Source organism: Stegostoma tigrinum, chromosome 14 (genome assembly GCF_030684315.1).
Source record: "Stegostoma tigrinum isolate sSteTig4 chromosome 14, sSteTig4.hap1, whole genome shotgun sequence".
In the NCBI taxonomy this organism is placed as follows: Eukaryota; Metazoa; Chordata; class Chondrichthyes; order Orectolobiformes; family Stegostomatidae; genus Stegostoma; species Stegostoma tigrinum.
In genome coordinates, this window is record NC_081367.1 from 55,523,093 (window position 1) to 55,544,142 (window position 21,050).

The 21,050-nt window shown below is 43.0% G+C and overlaps 1 protein-coding gene across 1 annotated transcript in view; it reads left to right on the forward strand.

The window, feature by feature from the left end:
• LOC125457940 (claudin-16-like) overlaps positions 1 to 17,754 on the forward strand; it is a 38,071-nt gene extending 20,317 nt beyond the window's left edge. The window contains exons 4-6 of the mRNA XM_048542748.2: positions 6,643 to 6,807; positions 12,756 to 12,947; positions 17,451 to 17,754. Of these exons, the coding sequence (XP_048398705.2) occupies positions 6,643 to 6,807; positions 12,756 to 12,947; positions 17,451 to 17,536 (443 nt within the window). The 3' untranslated portion in view covers positions 17,537 to 17,754. The remainder of the gene's footprint in view (positions 1 to 6,642; positions 6,808 to 12,755; positions 12,948 to 17,450) is intronic.
• The last annotated feature ends 3,296 nt before the right edge of the window (positions 17,755 to 21,050 follow it).

The following is a 21,050-nucleotide window of genomic DNA, read 5'->3' on the forward strand; positions in this document are numbered from 1 at the left end:
ACTTGCTGATCAGTTTTCTGCTTTACCTTTGTGGATATTATCTGCTTTACTGATAACAAATTTACTCCTCTATCTGTTTCAATCCAATACCATTTTCCAGTGCCTATCAAGGGGGATTCCACAGTGCCAGAATGGCTTGATACTGAAAAGGAGCATAGTTGGAAATTGAATAAATTATCCAAACCATATTCTGCTTGAACCCATTTACCATGTGGAATGTGGAGTTACCCCTCAATCTCCTCTGGACATGATCAGAACATTTCCAATAAGACTGTTCCCCTCAACCTTTTTCAACCATCAGTGCAATCAGAGATAATGGGAACTGCAGATGCTGGAGAATCCAAGATAATAAAATGTGAGGCTGGATGAACACAGCAGGCCCAGCAGCATCTCAAAAGCTGACGTTTCGGGCCTAGACCCTTTATCAGAGAGGGGGATGGGGTGAGGGTTCTGGAATAAATAGGTAGAGAGGGGGAGGCGGACCGAAGATGGAGAGAAAAGAAGATAGAAGGAGAGGAGAGTATAGGTGGGCAGGTAGGGAGGGGATAGGTCAGTCCAGGGAAGACGGACAGGTCAAGGAGGTGGGATGAGGTTAGTAGGTAGGAGATGGAGGTGCGGCTTGGTGTGGGAGGAAGGGATGGGTGAGAGGAAGAACAGGTTAGGGTTTTTTAGATTAGATTCCCTACCATGTGGAAACAGGCCCTTTGGCCCAACAAACCCACACCACCCCTTAAAGCATCCCACCCAGACCCAACTCCCTGAACACTGTGGGCAACTTAACACGACCAATCCACCTCGCCTGCACATCTTTGGACTGTGGGAGGAAACCGGAGCACCCGGAGGAAGCCCATGCAGACACGGGGAGAATGTGCGAACTCCACACGGACAGCCACCTGAGGCTGGAATTGAACCCGGGTCCCTGGTGGTTATAGAGTCATAGTGTCATACAGCAGGGAAACAGACCAACTCATCCATGTCAACCAGGTTTCCCAAACTTAACTAGTTCCATTTGCCTGCATTTGGCCCATATCCCTCTAAATCTTTCCTATTTATGCACCTGTCCAAATGTGTTTATCATCCTTTATGAAAGTAAAAATCACCTTGGAGTCCTGTAGCAATATCATTAATTCTACTAAGACAAGATTCCTTCACTTCCTTAATGTCATGCAGCTATCACTGGCAAGGCTAGCATTTATTAGTCATCTATAATTGTCCGTCAAAAGAAAGTGGTGATCTACTTTTTTGATCTGCGCAGTCCATCAGTGAATAGATATATCAACATTGCCATTAAGAACTGAGTTCCAGCTTGATTATAAATGTGTTGTGCATCCAGAAAGAATGCTGGAGGTAATGGATAGGATGTCAACACCATTAGCAACCTGCTTCATTGCAAATGGTGTTGAGCTTCTCGACTGTTGTGGGAGCTGCACCCATCCAGGTAACTGGGCAGGGCGGGGATGATATTCCATTCTGAGAAGATGGTGACATAATGGTATTGTTACTGGACTAGTAATCCAGAGATGTAGACTAATTCTGAAGGGGTATGGGTTCAAATTCCTACATGGGTAGTGGTGAAATTGGAATCAATAAAAATCAGGAATTAAAAGCTAGCATAATGGTGACCATGCAATCCTTTTAGAGAAGGAAATCTGCCATCCTTAATGGGTCTGGCCTTCATGTGACTCCAGCCCCACAGAAATGTGATTGACTCTTTAACTGCCCTCTGAAATGGCCTTAACCAGTCAATTCAAGTGGTGATTAGTGATTGGCTCAGCCAGTGATGCCCAAAGAAAATCATACTCCTGATTTATATCTCAGAGATAGTGGATAGACTTTGGAGAATCAAGAGGTGAGTTACTCACAGCAAAATTCCTGTGTCTGACCTGATCTTGCAGCCGCATTAAATATATGGTAGCCACCAGGATGTTGGTCATATTGGAGTTGGTAATGGTAATGTCAACAGTGAACAGATTTTTCTCTTGTTAGGGATGGTCACTGCCTGGTATGTGGTATGAATATTACTAACCAGTTAGCCAAGTGTGAACGCTGTTCAGGTCTCGCTATATATGGGCATGAACTGCGGATTGAAAATGGAACTGAACATTGTGTAATTATTAGTAAATATTCCTAATCTGACCTCATAATGAGGACCTGAAGATAACTGAGTCTAGGACACTCCCTTGTGGAACTCCTCTAAAGGTATCCTGGAGTTGAGATGGCTGACCTCTAGGATCTCCTTCCAGCCTTGTATCATAAGTAGCAGATCTAAAAAGGTTAAACAACAAGAACAACATTAATCTTAAAGTTAACAAAGTGTGAAGCTGGATGAAAACAGCAGGCTAAGCAGCATCTCAGGAGCACAAAAGCTGACGTTTCGGGTGTAGACCCTTCATCAGAGAGGGTCACAAACGTCAGCTTTTGTGCTCCTGAGATGCTGCCTGGCCTGCTGTGTTCATCCAGCTTCACACTTTGTTATCTTGGATTCTCCAGCATCTGCAGTTCCCATTATCTTTAATCTTAAAGTTGATGTTTTTTTCTCTCTTTCTTTCCTCTGTTATTTATGCCCAGTGACAAGAAGCTCCATGACACGTCATTGCAAAGTTGCTGCAGTGTCCAAAGTACCTTACACAATGATAAACCTGCCCAATATCAAATAATCTACAGAAAATAAGGAAATAGATTTAATCCAGTTGCATTCATTTTTTATGGAAGAGTCATTTTCTGACAGAACAATTTCAAGCCCCTAATTCTTTGCCTAAGCTTGAAGAAACTCATTGTGGGAGGCGAATCAGGGATTAGCAAAATAACACACAAAACTCATTTCTTTCCATGTCAAAATGATGGATGTCAGTACCTGGTAGAAGACAACCTATTCGGATCCAGTGTGTAAATATCAAACACTCCCAGGGCTGTTAGATGCAGAGTAAAGGTTTTTTCTACACATTCCCCATCAATACTGGGTAGGTACAGCACAGAGTTAGAAACAGGGTAAAACTCCCTCTACAAGTCCTCATCAAACACTCCCAATATTGGTACAGCACAATGTTAAATAAAGAGTAAATCTCTCTACACTGTCCCCATCAAACACTCCCAATACTTGTACAGCGTGGGATTAGATACAGAGTAAAGAAAGCATGACTCTTTCAAACTGAATGAAAAGTTCCCTTCACACTGTTTCCATCTAACGTTTTCAGGACAGGGATAGCACAGGGTTATATTCATAGAAAAGTTCCCTCTACTCTTTTTAACAGAAAGTAAAGCTCTCTCTATTCTTTTAAACTGAAGGTAAACCCCACTGCAGACTGTGCCCATCAAACATTCCCAGGATACAGCAAGGCAGGGTTTAATACAGAGGAAATCTCCACTACTGTATTAAACTGGAAGTAAAGCTCTCGCTGCTCTTTTAAGCAGAAGCTAAAGCTCCTCCACACTGTCCCTATCAAACACTCTCATCACAGGGTCAGCATGGGGTTAGATGCAGAGTACAACTCCCTATATATTGTTCCCATCAAACCTTCCAAGGGCAGGCACAGGATAGAATTCGATCCAGATAAATCTCTCACTGCATGTCTCCATCAAACATTCCGAAGGCAGGGTTAGCACAGGGTTAGATAAAGAGTAAATCTCCCACTACACTACCCCAAGAGATTATTTCCCTCTCTGGTAGCTTTACTTCTTCTGTAGATTCTGTAATTCACTGGTTTTCCACCCAAGAATGTGAATGATGCTGCTGAATTAATAGGTAAAATAAAATGTCTGAAGCTGTCCTTAGGGCATTAGGTGCTGGGTTGTGAATGAAAAATTTGAAACCCAATTCTCACTGTTTTGACTTGAAAGACAATTGTAAAAATTTATATCTTCCTTGAGGGACAAAACAAACATGATTGGTTTGATTTTACACTGAACAGATGGTCAAAGCAATAGCTTTGAACAAGTATCTTAAAGGAGGAAAGCGAGGCAGAGCAATTGTAGTAGAAATTCTAGAGTTTGGGGAACATGAATCTGAAACCACAACCATCAATGATAGAACAATTAACAATGGGATGTTCAAAGTGCCGGAGTTGGAGGATGCAGCAATCTGGAAGGGTTAGAGGGCTACAGCAGGTTACAGAGATCTAGAAAGGTGAGGCTATGATCATAGACATACAATATCAAACACGCTTAGGACCGTGATCATTGTAAATTTCAGATTTTACTTGATTTTGCAAATCCAGCCTGGCAGGTTGTTCAAAATAACATTCTTTGTTGGTGTGCAATAAGTTCAATCCCAGTTAGTCACAACTAAAAAAGCAAAAAACTTTAAGGGAGAAGAAGATGAAGTCTGAGGGTAAGTTTTAGTCATGTAAAAGAAGATTGCCGGAGATTTTTAAAAGAAATATAAAAATAAAAGAGAGGCAAGAGTGGACATTGGACTGCTTCAAAATGAGGCTGGAGAAGTAGTAATAGGGAACAAAAAGGTGGTGAAAGAACTGAACAGGTATTTTGCATCAGTCTTCATAATAGAAAATATCAGTAGCATACCAGAATTCAAGAGATTTGGGGGGCAGAGGTGAATGTAGTCACTAAGGAGAAACTGCTGGGGGAACTGCAAGGTCTGAATGTAGATAAGTCACCTAGATGGTGGCTCAGTTGTTAGTACTACGGCCTCACAACACCAAGGACTTGGGTTCAATTCCAGCCACAGGCAACTGTCTGTGTGGAGTTTGCATATTCTCCCCATGTCTGCAGGGATCTCCTCTGAGTGCTCTGGTTTCCTCCCACAGGTGGAGGTTAGGTGGATTGGCCATGCTAAATTGCCCATAGTGTCTAGGGTGAGAAATTCAGGGATAGGATAGGATAGGGTAGGGGCTGGGGCAAGGATTTTTGTTTGGGGATCAATGGCTATGGGGAGAAGGCAGGAGAATAGGGTTAACATATCAGTCATGATCAAATGGCATCACAGATTCAATGGGCTAACTGATCTAATTCTATTCCTGTATGTACGGTCTAATGTTAATAGCTGAGGTTTATGACCAGTATTCGTGCAATATCAATCAAGTTTGATAATGTCTAGCTTTATTGTATTGTGAGGGCATTGCCAACCAGGTCTAAGTTAGAATTGATCCAGGCAAAACTCAGCAAGCTTGATCAGTTTATATTTCAAAAATATCCAGGATCTCAGGAGCACAAAAGCTTCCAGATAGGTGGAGATGAGTTCAGTGGGGCAGGAACAGGCTGAGACAATGGGTCGATCAGGGCAGGAGGGTTTGTGGATTTTGGAAAGGAGATAGAAACAGGCCGTGCGGGGTTGGGGAACAATGAGGTTGGAGGCTGTGGGTGGGAGGTCCCCTGAGGTGATGAGGTCATGAATGCTGTTGGAGATGATGGTTTGGTGCTCGGGGGTGGGGTTATGATCGAGGGGGCGGTAGGAGATGGTGTCGGAGAGTTGGCATTTGGCCTTGGCGATGTAGAGGTCAGTGCGCCATACTACCACAGCGCCACCCTTGTCTGCGGGTTTGATGGTGAGGTTAGGGTTGGAGCGGAGGGCTGCCCGTTCTGCGGGGGAGAGGTTGGAGTGGGTGAGAGGGGTGGAGAGGTTGAGGCGGTTAATGTCTCGACGGCAGTTGGAGATGAAGAGGTCGAGGGAAGGTAGGAGGCCTGGGGGTGGTGTCCAGGAGGAGGACTTGTGTTTGAAGCGGGCGAAGGGGTCAGTGGAGGGAGGGTCAGGTTCCCGGTTGAAGAAGTAAGCGTGGAGGCGAAGGCAGCGGAAAAACTGTTCTATGTCCAACCGTGACTGGTATTCATTGATGTGTGGTTGTAGCTTTTGTGCTCCTGAGATGCTGCTGGGCCTGCTCTGTTCATCCAGCCTCACATTTTATTATCTTATACAGTTTATTTTAGTTTAGCATCTTTTTTTATCTGTCCTTTATAAGTTCTTCTGATTGCTTGTAATGGACCCATTTTTCTTTTGGCTAATTTTTTCCTTTAAAAACATCTGCAAAAGCTTTTACAGCATAAGTTCCTCACCAGATTACTCTCTTATCCCATTTTCTGTTTCTGAATCTTTCACTCGGTTTTCCTTTACAACATTCTAAAATGCTCCCAATCCTCAAATTTATCTATTTTTGTCAACATTATAGATCTCTTATTATGATCAAATGCAATTCTTGATTACTTGTGTTAGCCACAGCCAGAACACATGCTCAGTTTATGTTTGTCAAAATTACATATTGATTCTTTAAATGTTAACTATTGGTTCTTTATTGTCGTACATTTTAACACTGTTTTCCACTCGAATTGTCAATTTGCTCTTCCCCTACCCCATCCTTGCCTACTCCCACGCCATAGCTTCATATTTTCCTTTGTTTATATTATAACGCTATCCCAGAATTTTTCATAGGAAGATTGTCATGACAGCAGCATAGATAGGAGTTGCCTGTCAGGCCCATATTGAAACTTGGGATGACCAAGCACCCAGCGTCTGAAATTCTCTTACAACATTTCCAACTCTGAATTACAATTGAAAACTTTGAACAGCTCCAATTAACTCAAAATCAATAGATGCTCAAGAAATGTTAGAGGAATTAAACTCTTCATTAAGGATTGAGTCATTTTCAAGGGTATTGCTTTGCTTCTATAACCCCTCTTGTTTTCTTCTCACAGTGAAGTTGGTGATGACACGGGCTCTGATGATCACTGCGGATATCTTGGCTGGGTTCGCCTTCATCATCCTTATCCTTGGGCTGGACTGCACCAAATTCCTCAAGGATAATCCAGCCATTAAACTGAGAATTTGTTTTATGGCAGGAATTACCTTGCTGATAGGAGGTAATTGCTTGATCTGTTACAGACCAGAAGCCTAACTACATTCTGGACCAGAAGAAATTCTCATATTTCTAAGGTGTATAGCTTCATAATGTCCGGAATTACAAGCAATAATGTATATCTAAAGTGTAGGCATGGTTAAGATATAAAAATCCAATTTTCTTTCATAAGAAAGTACTTCCCAAACTGTAGGTCATGCACCCTTTTGGGTCCAGCAGCTAAACCTTTAGCGTGTGTGAGTTCCAAGCGAAACTTACATCCAGAACCTCAACCTGAGCTACAAATCTTCTCAAAACTCGCTGGCACCTATGGGCGCAGAACACTGCCTTGCTGTGGAGTTCCAAATGAGTGCTCACATCATGTGCCTCCTTTAAGTTTTCCAGAATTTTTAATAGCGGGCATGGCCAATTCTGCGTGGGTCAGTGATATCCAAAAAAACTAAAGGAAGGATAGATGCTTCCAGTGATGGGTTAAAAAGCTTTCACTTTTGCCACAATCACAGGTCTTCCAACTCCCCCAACACTAGCACCACTCCAACTTCTACTATTGTCCTCCCCTCCAGATTTCACAGATCTCCCAATCCATAATCTGGATCCCATATCTCCATCCAACCACCACTCTCTAATATTAGTAGAATAGATTATCTACAGTGTGGAAACAGGCCCTTCGGCCCAACAAGTCCACACCACCCTTCGGAGCATCCCACCCAGACCCATCCCCCTATAACCCACACACCCCTGAACACTATGGGCAATTTACCATGGCCGATCCACCTAGCCTGCACATCTTTGGACTGTGGGAGGAAACCGGAGCACCCGGAGGAAAACCACACAGACACGGGGAGAATGTGCAAACTCCGCACAGACAGTTGCCTGAGGGTGGAATCGAACCTGGGTCCCTGGTGCTGTGAGGCTGCAGGGCTGACCACTGAGCCACCGTGCCACCTCAATCTGTGGTCTCACCAAATTCCGAGCATTAAAATCAGATCATGATGGAGAATTTATTAGCTATTAACAGACTTTTGGTGTGGGCTAACTAGACCAACATTTATTTTCCTTCCCTAGATGCCCTTGAGAAGATAGTGGTGAGCTGTCTTCTTGACCAACTGCATGTAAATATCCTCACAATGACATTGGGGAGGCAGTGCCAGGATTTTGACCCAGTGATACTGAAAGAATGACAATTTCTTTCCAGGTCAGGATGGAGAGTTTTTTGGAGAGGAACATGTTGCAATCAAGTTCCCATGTACCCGCTGCCGTTGTCCTTCCAGATGGTCGTAGTCATAGGTTTGGAAGGTGCCTTGTCGAATTTCTGCAGTGCATTTTGGAGATGGCACGTACTGCTGCTACAGAGCATTGGTGGTTCATTTTTGTTGATATGGCACTAATAAAACAAGTCACTTTGGAAATGAATTCTCCAAGTATTATTAAACATGGAGGAGAACTGATTTGTCAGCCAAAGGGGCATGGTTTGTAGTAATCAGGGGATTTCATTGCCATGTTTCATCTGGTATCATGAGACTTCATGGGATCTGGAGTGAATGTTGAGGTTTCCCAGAATAATTCCCTTCTCATTGTATGCCTCTGTGCCACACATCTGCTGGGTCTGCCAATGGGCCAGGGAAGATGATGGTGTTGTCTAAGACATTGTATGAAAAGTATAGCGCAGTGAGTATAGATATGTCAGGATGTAGTTTAACACGTCCATGAGATAGTCCTCCTAATTTTAGCATTAGACTACAGATGTAAGAAGAAATTTGCAAGGTTAAAACGGCTCTGTAATTGCTGCTGTCATTTGTGGTGCATAAGCGAGTCCAGTTTCATTCTTCTTATGCGACATCATAGAAAGTTGAGGAAACTGAATGGCTTGTCAGACCATTTTAGAGTGCAGTCTACAGTCATGCCCATTGCTGGAGACTAGACCATGTAAAGATGGCAGATTTCCTTCCACAACAAGTACGATCAGAAGCAGGTCAATCAGTCCTTTGAATTCATTCCACCATTCAATTATGTTATGGCTGATCTGGCAATCCTCAACTCCACATTACTGCCTTTTCCCTGTAACCCTTGATTTCTTTGCTGATTAAAAATCTGTGTCCCCTACCCTTGAATATACTTAATAACAGTCCTCTACAGTAAGAATGCTGTAAATTCACTACCTGCTAAGAGAATAAATTCCTTTGTATCTGCCTTGTGTGACTCTGTATTCTGAAATTGTGCCTTCTAGTACTAACTCTCACACAACATTTCTGCATCTGCCCTGTCAAGTGCCCTTTGAATCTTATGTTTCAATAAGGTTTTCTGTTTTTCTCCTAAACTTTAATTATAGCAAGCTCAACTTACTCAAACTCTCCCCACAAGCTAATACCTCCATATCTGGGATCAACCTGATGAACCTTTTCTGGAGTGCCTCCTATGCCAGTATATCTTCCATTAGATAAAGTGATGAAAACTGTTCACAGGATTCCAGGTATGGTCTAACTAGTGTGTTGCATATTTTTAACAAGACCTCCCTATACTTTTATTCCATTCTCTTTGATATAAGGGCCAACATTCTGTTAGCTTTCCCTATTACCTGCCGAACTTCAATGCTAACTTTTTATGATTTATGCACAACTCTAAATCCCTCTGTACTGCAACATTCTGCAGTCTTTAAATAATATTCAGTTCCTCTATTCTTCCTGCCAAATTGGCATAACCTTACATTTTATCACATTGTATTCCACATACAACGCTTTTGCTCATTTGCATAGCCTATTTATACCCCTCTGTATACTTCTTATGTTATACTCACTACTTGAAGATCAGTACCTGCTTCTGTTCATGGGAATACACCACAACAATCTAGAACATGGGATTGAAGAAGGGGTGGATGGAGTTAGCTTGTCATTAATGTATAAGAGAATTTTCAATAGATAAGAGCATTGTTCTAGACAGCGGGTGAAGGAGGATGCCTCTAGCAACAGTGGCAGCAACACCAGGTCAAGCCAGACACAGCTCCACTCCAGCCCAGGGTCTCCCTGTAAGTAAGGAGCCGGTCCCAGGCTGACTCTCCACGCCCCGGTCTTGCAAGCTAGTCCAAGGCACATGGTCGGCAGTTAGACCCAGGCATCTGAAAGAGGAGAAGTGATGGTTTTGGCACAGCATGGCAGTCTTCTGGTGTGGTAGTCTTGTCCTGGCATGGAGGTCTCTTACCTGTGTGGAGGCCCTCTTTGTCATTGGCCTCTAGGTATTCCAGCAGCCAGGCAGGCACTCTCATCCAGGACTGGTGCTTTGGCCTGGCTTGGAGGTCTTCATCAGTGGAGCCATCCAGTCCATTATTCCAGAGATAACAAGGTGTAGAGCTGGATGAAGAGAGCAGGCCAAGCAGCATCATAGGAGCAGGAAAGCTGACATCTTGGGCCTCAACCGTTCTTCAGAAGAAGGGTCTAGGCTCGAAACATCAGGTTTCCTGCTCCTATGATGCTGCTTGGCCTGCTGTGTTCATCCAGCTCTACACCTTGTTATCACAGATTCTCCAGCATCTGCAGTTCCTACTATCTCAGCGCAGTATTCCAGTTGGCTGGCTGGGTGGTCTTGTCCCAGAATGGTGGTCTCGGCTAGCTGCATATTTAGGGTATTTCATTGCTCTCATAATTGGCCTTCCCCATGCCCAGGAACTGTTAACTGAACTGTGATGAACTTTGTCTTAGTTTTTACTTTTTTAATTATAATGTATGATTTGAATCATTGGTGTAAGTGCTGTGGTGGGGTGACTTATAAAACTTTTCACTGTATTTTTCATATAAAAGTATATGTGACAAAAAATTTCTATTGTATTCTATACTAAGACTTAGATCTTCTGGCTTGAAGTTATTGGGGTAGGTGAGAATGGGGCATAATTAGGCCAGTCATGGCAGAACAGGCTTAAGGGGCTGCATGGACTATTCCTTCACTTGTTGGTATGTATATGTGACTCCAGACACATATAACATGATTAACAATTGACTGCCTCTGAACTGTCCAAGGAAGCCACCCATTTGCACCAAACCCACAGCTAATGGTTAATGAAGGATGCCCAATACTGCATTCCCAGGGCAATGAGAGATACAACTGGAGTTTATGTAACACTTTTAACATGGTAAAACATTCCAAGGTACTCCGAAAGGTGACACCAAAACATTGGAGAAAATGGCCAAAAGGTTTGGTCAAAGGTTAGCTGTAAAGATGAGAGGCAAGTTTAAGGAGAATATTTCATAGATTTTGGCCCAGGCAGTTAAAAGCACAGATACCAACAGTCTATAAATGGCAACCTTACCAATGTCACCTATTTCCAGGAAAATATAACAGTGGTCAAGATGTCAGTTTGTAGATACCTTAGCATAGATTATAGACCTGTGAGCCTTACGCCTGTTGTAGGAAAATTTTTGGAAAGGATTATAAGAGATATTTAAGAGATAGGATTTATAATCATTTAACAAGCAACAATTTGATTTGAGATAGTCAGCATGGATTCGTCAAGGGCAGGTCGTGTCTCACAAACCTCATTGAGTTTTTTGAGAAGGTGACCAAGCATGTGGATGAAGGTAGGGCAGTTGACATGGTGTACATGGACTTCAGTAAAGCCTTTGATAAGGTTTTGCATAGTAGGCTATTGGAGAAAATATGGAGGCATGGGATGGAGGGAGATTTAGCAGTTTGGATTAGAAACTGGCTTTCTGTAAGAAGGCAACAAGGGGGCATAGCTACAAATTGAGGGGCGATAGATTTAAGTGGTGGTTCATGGAAAATGTTCAGCCTGGCATCAGGTCACTAGTGGTGTGCCTCAAGGATCTGTTTTAGCACCACTGCTGTTTGTCATTTTTACAAATGACTTGAATCCAGGCATAGGTGGATGGGTTAGTAAGTTTGCAGATGACACTAAAGTTGGTGGAGTGGTGGACAGTGTGGAAGAATGTTGCAGATTGCAGGGAGACTCGGATAAACTGAAGAATTGGGCTGAAAGGTGGCAAATGGAGTTCAATGCGGATAAATGTGAGGTGATTCACTTTGGGAAGAATAATAGGAAGGCAGAATACTGGGTCAATGGAAAGATTCTGGGTAGTGTGGATGTGCAGAGGGATTTTGGTGTCCATGTACGTAGATCCCTTAAAGTTGCCACCCAGGTTGATAGAGCTGTTAAGAAGGCTTACGGTGTGTTAGGTTTTATTGGTAGAGGGGTTGAGTTCCGGAGCCATGATGTCATGCCGCAACTGTACAAAATGCTAGTGTGGCCTCATTTGGAATATTGCGTGCAGTTCTGGTCGCCCCATTATAGGATGGATGTGGAAGCATTGGAAAAGATGCAGAGGAGATTTACCAGGATGTTGCCTGGTCTGGAGCGCAGACCCTATGAAGAAAGGCTGAGGGTCTTGGGTCTGTTCTCATTGGAGAGAAGGAGGCTAAGAGGGGATTTAATAGAGACATACAAGATGATCAGAAGATGAGATAGGGCAGACGGTGAGAGTCTTTTTCCGAGGATAATGACTTCAGCTTGTACAAGGGGGCATAGCTACAAATTGAGGGGCGATAGATTTAAGACAGATGTCAGAGGCAGGTTCTTTACTCAGAGAGTGGTAAGGGCGTGGAACGCCCTGCCTGCCAATGTAGTTAACTCAGCCACATTAGGGGCATTTAAACAGTCCTTCGATAAGCATATGGATGATGATGAGATAGTGTAGGGGAAGGGGCTTAGATTAGTTCACAGGTCGGCGCAACATCGAGGGCCGAAGGGCCTGTTCTGCGCTGTATTGTTCTATGTTCAATCTGTCAAGGTCTCTTGTGGTGTACCTCTGGACTAGATGAGATTTGAACCTAGATTTTCCTCACTCTAAGGTATAAACACTGCTACTGCATCACTTGAGCCCTTTATGTCAGGTTGTATGTTGTGACATGAGAAATGCTAACACATTACTATTTCTCTAAATCCAACAGGAATTCCAGGGATGATTGGTTCGGTTTGGTACGCTGTTGATGTGTATGTGGAGCGAACCACCTTGGTCATTCAGAACATCTTCCTGGGCATCCAGTATCAGTGGGGCTGGTCTTGTTGGCTGGGCATGGCTGGATCAATGGGCTGCTTCCTCTCAGGGTCTGTCCTTGCCTGCTGCATCTACCCTTTTAAAGGTAGGAAGCTCTCCATTGTCCTTATCAATGTAATGTTATTCCACCCTGATGTGAAGGCACTTCCGCTTTGTCCATTCTCGATGATTTATTAAATCCGGGGAATTCTGAGTTGAGACCAGTTGTGAGAATGGTCAAGGCAATGATGACAAGTTACATCATCTTTGAGTTGGTGTGTTTTTTTTGAGGCCCTACTCCTGTACCAAGGGACATGAATTCACATCCCAGTGAACAAACAACAAAGAACAAAAAAAATTACAGCACAGGAACAGGCCCTTCGGCCCTCCAAGCATGCGCCAATCGAGATCCTCTGTATAAATCTGTCATCTATTTTCTGAGGGTCTGTATCCCTTTGCTCCCTGCCCATCCATGTACCTGTCCAGATACATCTTAAAAGACACTATCGTTAGCGAGTTTTGAGAAGATTTGTAGCTCAGGTTGAGGTTCTGGATGTGAGTTTGCTCGCTGAGCTGGAAGGTTCGTTTTCAGACGTTTCATTACCATTCTAGGTAACATCATCAGTGAGCCTCCGCTGAAGTTTCGTCGGAGGCTCACTGATGATGTCACCTAGAATGGTAACGAAACATCTAAAAACGAACCTTCCAGCTCAGCGAGCAAACTCACATCCAGACACTATCGTGTCTGCATCTACCACCTCCGCTGGCAATGCGTTCCAGGCACCCACTACCCTCTGCGTAAAGAACTTTCCACGCATGTCTGCCATAAACTTTTCTCCTCTCACTTTGAGCTCATGGCCCCTAGTAAGTGAGTCCCCCACTCTGGGAAAAGACTTCTTGCTATCCACCTTGTCTATACCCCTCATGATTTTGTAGACGTCAGTCAGGTTCCCCTCTCAATCTCCGTCTTTCTAATGAAAATAAACCTAATCTACTCAAACTTTCTTCATAGCTAGCGCCCTCCATACCAGGCAACATCCTGGTGAACCTCCTCTGCACCCTCTCCAAAGCAACCACATCCTTTTGTGAATGTGGTGACCAGAACTGAACATTGCAGGGGTTTAAGTGCAAAATCTCTGTGGATAAACAAACTCATCTTTGTTGTGGTACAGGACTCTTATGGTGCAGTGGTAATGTCCCTGCCTCTGAGCTAAGAGGTACAAGCCCCACATGCTCCAGAACTGTGCCTGAACAGATTGATTAGAAAATATCTCATCGGCATTATGAGGGTACAGTGGTACAGTGCTGGTATCCCTACATCTGAACCAGGAGACCTGAGTTCAAGTCCTATCTATTTCAAGGAGTATAATAACATCTCTGAGCAGGTTGATTTTAGAAAATATTTTTCTTTTTTAATAGTGAAATGGAGAATTTCCTGATTTGAGGTTTGACAATGTCCCATCACTTGATTTTGTTTCTAAACTTGACGGTGCCTCTTCAAATCTATTCAAAATTTGGATGCAGGAAATCTGGTGATTTCTGGCCTGGCATCCGAAAGCTTAAATTTTGAAATTAATTGTTTTGTTATGTTATAAATTACCCTAGTGATTCCTTCTCTCAGTCTGGGTTACACATCTTTCACTCTGTGGATTTATGGGACAAATGGGGCTGAACAGCAAACATCTGCCTTACCAGTGAGGTCTACATTCTGAAATTCACTTTAAAACATATGAGTAAAGGAGTTGGATACAGTGAAATACAGGCATTAGAGCAAAAAAAATCATAGAGATTATAGAGCTCTGAGGTGCAGGGTGATCCAGGTTTCTTAATGCTTAATTTCAAAATATTACTGTGTAGGCACAGCAAGTAACTGGGAAGCTAATAGAATAGCGAGTTTTGAGAAGATTTGTAGCTCAGGTTGAATTTCTGGGTGTGAGTTTGCTCGCTGAGCTGGAAGGTTAGTTTTCAGACGTTTCGTCACCATTCTAGGTAACATCATCAGTGAGCCTCCGACGAAGCGCTGGTGTTATGTCCCGCTTTCTATTTATCTGGTTAGGTTTCCTTGGGTTGGTGATGTCATTGCCTGTTCTTTTTCTCAGGGGATGGTAGATTGGCTCCAAATCAATGTGTTTCTTGATGGAGTTCCGGGAGGAATGCCATGCTTCTAGGAATTCGCGTGCATGTCTCTGTTTGGCTTGTCCTAGGATGAATGTGTTGTCCCAATCAAAGTGGTGTCCTTCCTTATCTGTATGTAAGGATACGAGTGATAGTGGGTCATGTTGTTTTGTGACTAGTTGATGTTCATGTATTCTGGTGGCTAGCTTCCTGCCAGTTTGTCCAATGTAGTCTTTGTCACAGTTCTTGCAAAGTATTTTGTAGATGACGTTTGTTTTATTTGTTGTCTGTATAGGGTCTTTTAAGTTCATTAGCTGCTGTTTTAGTGTGTTGGTGGGATTGTGGGCTACCCTGATGCCAAGGGGTCAGAGTAGTCTGGCAGTCATTTCGGAAATGTCTTTGATGTAGGGGAGAGTGGTTATGGTTTCTGAGCCCGTTTTGTCTGTTTGTTTGGGTTTGTTGCTGAGAAATTGGCGGACTGTGTTCATAGGGTACCCATTCTTTTTGAATACGCTGTATAGGTGATTTTCCTCTGCTCTGCGTAGTTCCTTTGTGCTGCAGTGTGTGGTGGCTCATTGGAATAATGTTCTAATGCAGCTTCGAACACAGTCCGCCGATTTCTCAGCAACAAACCCAAACAAACAGACAAAACAGGCTCAGAAACCATAACCACTCTCCCCTACATCAAAGACATTTCCGAAATGACCGCCAGACTACTCGGACCCCTTGGCATCAGGGTAGCCCACAAACCCACCAACACACTAAAACAGCAGCTAATGAACTTAAAAGACCCTATACAGACAACAAATAAAACAAACGTCATCTACAAAATACCTTGCAAGAACTGTGACAAACACTACATTGGACAAACTGGCAGGAAGCTAGCCACCAGGATACATGAACATCAACTAGTCACAAAACAACATGACCCACTATCACTCGTATCCTTACATACAGATGAGGAAGGACACCACTTTGATTGGGACAACACATCCATCCTAGGATAAGCCAAACAGAGACATGCAAGAGAATTCCTAGAAGCATGGCATTCCAACCGGAACTCCATCAACAAACACATTGATTTGGAGTCAATCTACCATCCCCTGAGAAAAAGAACAGGAAATGACATCACCAACCCAAGGAAACCTAACCAGATAAATAGAAAGCGGGACATAACACCAGTGCTTCGTCGGAGGCTCACTGATGATGTTACCTAGAATGGTGACGAAACGTCTGAAAACTAACCTTCCAGCTCAGCGAGCAAACTCACATCCAGAGCTAATAGAATGTAATAGTTTATTTCAAGGGGAATTTACACAAGAGTAGTGAGGCTTAGTTATGCTCCAGTTAAACAGGGTAGTAGTAAGACTACATCTGGAGTACTGTGCATTGTATCAGCCAATTTAATGAAAGAAGAATTCCTACTTTGCAAACACCTTTACACCTTCACTCCTTATTATAACATTATTTACATCCTTACTGCAAATCTAATTTCCTTTCACCATTATTAGCAACCCATTTGTCTATCGCTCTGAATATCTTTACAAATTATTCAACTGCAGATGCTGGAGAATCTGAGATAACGAGGTGTAGAGCTGGATGAACACAGCAGACCAGGCAGCATCAGAGGAACAGGAAAGCTGACGTTTCGGGTTGGGACCCTTCTTCAGAAATGGGGCCCACTTCTGAAGAACTGTATTTAATTCATTCTAAGAAAACATGCAATGTTTTGGCCTTAACCACTTTCTGTGGCAGAGAAATCCACAGGCTCTCTCCAGGAAGAAACTTCTCCTCATCTTAAACGTAATGGTCTAACCCATATCCTTAAATAGTGATTCCTGACTCTGGACTTCCTATTTGCCAGGAATAACTTTCCTGTGTCTACCCTGTCTAATCCTGTCGCCTTCATTCTTGGAAACTTTGGTGAATATCGTTCTAATTCCACCTCTTCGTAATTTCCATCATCCCAGGAATCAGTCTTGTAAACCTTGATTGCAACGCCAATCATAGCCAGTCCATCTGGCCGCAGGAAGGCAGACCAAAGCAGGACACAATACCCCAGGGATGGGCTCACCAAGGTCCTGTACATTGCAGCAAAATATTCCTTCTCCTGTCCTCAAATATTCTCACAATGAAAGTTGACCTACCATTCTTCACCTCGTACTGCACCTGCATACCTATATTCAGCAATTGGTGTGCCTGACGCCCAGATCTCAAAATACACCTTTCTTTCCCAACCTATCACTAGTCAGTGGCCTGTTCCAGCTTTCTCCCCCTTGCCCTGTCATCCCTTTAGCTATAATAACTATGTCTAGTTCCTTCTTGAATACATTCAATGTTTTTGCCTCAACCACTTTCTATGGCAAAGAATTCTACCTTCCTGTTTTTGCTTCCAATGTGAATAACCACAGCTGACCATCCCACTTCAGCTTTGTACTGTCTGCAAACTTGATGCCTTCACATTTTCACAGAATTGCCCTCTTTATCTCTACAGACACTGGTTCCAGGAGGAATCACTTCCTCTATCAGCCTGGCAGGAGTGCCATTGGAAAGATGTATGCCATTGATTCACGGGTGTAGAGAACAAAGAAGTTGGACATCTCCCCAGCAGCTACAGGATTCGTTGCCACACTTTCCAAACAACTGTTGTCAGATTTTACATTCCAATGGAACATTATATGCTTGATACAAATTGAAGCTCAACAAGAGGCCATTCACCCTCAGACATCTGTTCCAATTCTTATTCTCCACATGAGCTGCCCCTCCCCCATGCAAATTCCATCTCAAATAAAGCAAAAGTCAGCAATAAATTTCACGATGCTTTTTAATTAATTCTGAGCACAGTGGTATGATGTGTCAGCAATAAATACTCCTTCTATCCTGTCACCATCAAACACTCCACAGGCAGGTACAGCCTGGAATTAGATACAGAGTAAAGCTCTTTTTACACTATGTACATCAATGTTAGAAACTTCTGAGTCTCAGACAGAATGGGGTTAGGGAATGTGACAAGGCTTGTGGGGCTAACGCAGGCCCTTTGTGTCCCAAGAAATATTATCAAATTCATAGCTGTTTCCAGCCAGATCAAATTTTTCATTTATCTTTTTTGTGAGTCCCAGTGACTGCCTGTAGCCTATGGAGACATCAAATGCCATAGAGTCTTGGAGTCATACTGCACAATGACAAGCCCTTCGGTCCAAGTCATCTGCACAAACCAGGCATCCCAATCTCACCTAGTTCCATTTGGCAGCATTTGGCCAATATCCATCTAACCCATTCCTATTCATGTACCCATCCAGGTGCCTTTTAAATGTTATAACTGTATCCGTCTCCACCACTTCCTCTGGCAGCTTGTTCTATACAGGCACCACCCTCTGCATGAAAAAGTTACCCTTTAGGTCTCTTTTAAATCTTTCCAGTATCATTTTAAACCTATGCCCTCTAGTTTTGGACTTCCCCACCCAAGAAGAGAGGCCTTGGCTATTGTCTGTATCCATGACCCTCATGATTTTATAAACATCTATAAAGGTCTCCCCACAGCCTCCGACATTCCAGGGAAAAAAGCCCCAGCTTATTTAGCCTCTCCCTATTACTCAAAACTCGCGGCTAAAGAGGACACAAAGATCTCTGACAAGGCTCCAGTAATCTCGTTCTTTGCCTCTCTCGGTATCCTGGGATTGATCCCATCAGGCCCTGAGACTTAGCTACCTTAATGCTTTTCATGATACCCAAGACCTCCTCCTTCTTAATCCTGACATCCTTAGAATATCAACACATCCCTCCCTAATCTTACTATCATACATGTCCTTCTTTTTGGTGAATACCAGTGCAAAATACTCATTAAGGACCTCACCCACTTCCTCCGGCTCCACATATAAATTCTCTTCTTTATCCTTGAGTGCATTTACCCTTTCCCTAGCTACTCTCCAGCTGCTAAATCCTTGAGATTCTCATTAATCATACTTGCAAAAGATGTATCATGACCCTTCTTAACACTCCTAATGCCTTGTTTAAGCTCATTCCTACTTCCTTTTTGTTGCACAAGGGCCTTGTCTGATTTCAGTTTCCTAAAGCTTACATGTGAACCCTTTTTCCTTTTTGACTAAACTTTCAGTGTCTCCTATCCAGGGTTCCCAAATCTTGCCATCCTTATCGTTAATCCTCACAAGAATATGCTGGTCCCAAAATCTGATCAACTGGCCTTTAAAACATGTCAGCTGTGGATTTATCCTTAGCCATCCCCAATCTGATTTCTCTGGTTTCTACGTAATTCTGTTGTAATTAGCCTTCATCCAATTTAGCACTTACACCCGAGGACCTGTCTTAACCTTATCCATAACTATCTTAAAACATACCAAATTATGATCACTGTTCCCAAAATGGTTTTCCACTGTAAATTCAATCACCTGGCCAGGCTCATTCCCCAATACAAGGCCGCTTCCCTAGTTGGATTATCTACATGTTGTTACAAAAACCCCTCCTGGATGCATCCAAAAAATTCTGTCTCATCTAAACCTTGGCATTAAGGGAGTCTCAATCAATGTTCGGGAAGTTAAAGTCACCCATTACACCAAACCTGTTGTTGTTACATCTTTCCAAGATGTGCTTACATATTTGTTTCTCTACCTCTCGCTGGCTTTTGGGAGGCCTATCATATAACCCCATCATGGTGATTGCAGCTTTCTTATTCTTGAGTTCTATCCATATTGTCTTGCTGGATGAGCTGTCCAAGCTGTCCTCTCTTATTGCAGTTGTGACACTGTCCTTATTCAATAACGCAACTTCCCCAATCGTTTTACCTCCCTCTCTGTCTCGCATTGAATACCTACTTCTGGAATGTTGAGCTGCCAGTCATACCTTGCTCGCAACCAAGTTTCTGTAATGGTTACAACATCGCAGTTCCATGTACTAATCCAGGCACTACACTCATCTGTCTCATCTGTCATACACCTTAAATTGAAATAAATATACTTCAGATTACAGGTACCACCATGTGCATTAACCTGGTCCTGTCTGTTTTTCCTATTAGACTGACACAACTTTAGCTTTACTTCTCCTCAATCATTCCAGTGCTGTTGGAGCTGCAGTGGTCCAGGTCCATTTTTATATCACCTTGTATTTTCAGTATCTCGAATTATAACTTCCGAGCAGTCAGTACAATATCAAACGCTCCTAGGATTGGAATAGCTCAGTCTGAGCTGTCTTTGTTAAAACACTTCCAGGTCAGATATAGCACTGGGTTTAGATACAGAGTAAAGTTCCCTCTAAACTGTCTTCATTAAACGCTCCCAGGTCAGGCACAGCACAGGGTTATGTACAGAGTAAAGTTCTCTCTGCACTGTCCCAATCAAATAATACTGGGACAGGTAAACCATAGGGTTAGATAAAGAGCTAAGCTCACCAAAGTCTGTCTAGCTTGTATAATGTTTAGTTCAGAGGAGTAAAAAGGAGGATATGTGACAGTGAACTATCCTAACCACAAGCCATGAGTAAATGTCAGCGCACCGTATGAAAGTGGTCAGATTGTAATAGTATTTAGGGCAGATCACCAGTACCTCAAGCATAGTAATGTTCATCAACACGCTGCTGGGGTGCCAATCTATCTCTGTATTCTGACTGAGAATCGATAGCTTGCAAACAATGAGGTGAAACACAAATGGAGAAGCAAATCCTCCATGAGATGGGGAAATGGATCACACACTGCACTCGCCTCTGAACAACAGCAAAAGTTTCCAACACATATCCACAAGTTGTTGCTTGACATTGGATTGAAATCAAAGGAAAGGCTTGCTTTTGTAAACATCTTTCAGGACCTCAGCAAATCTCAAAGTGCTTTGCAGCCAAATAAGTACTTTCTAAGTAAAATCACAGTTGGAACGTTGGAAATCCTACTGCATTTCAGACAGATTGAGCAAAGGCAAAGTTTGTAAGGGCAGACCCTTTACATCCCAGGAGATATTATCAGACTGCTAGCTGTGCCTGAGTTTCTATTGAGATTATGCTGATTACTTATTTTCTTAGAGTTCTAATGACTGCCTGCAACCTGAAGAGACATCAAATGTTGATCATAAATAAGTGAAGAAGGGTCCGAAGA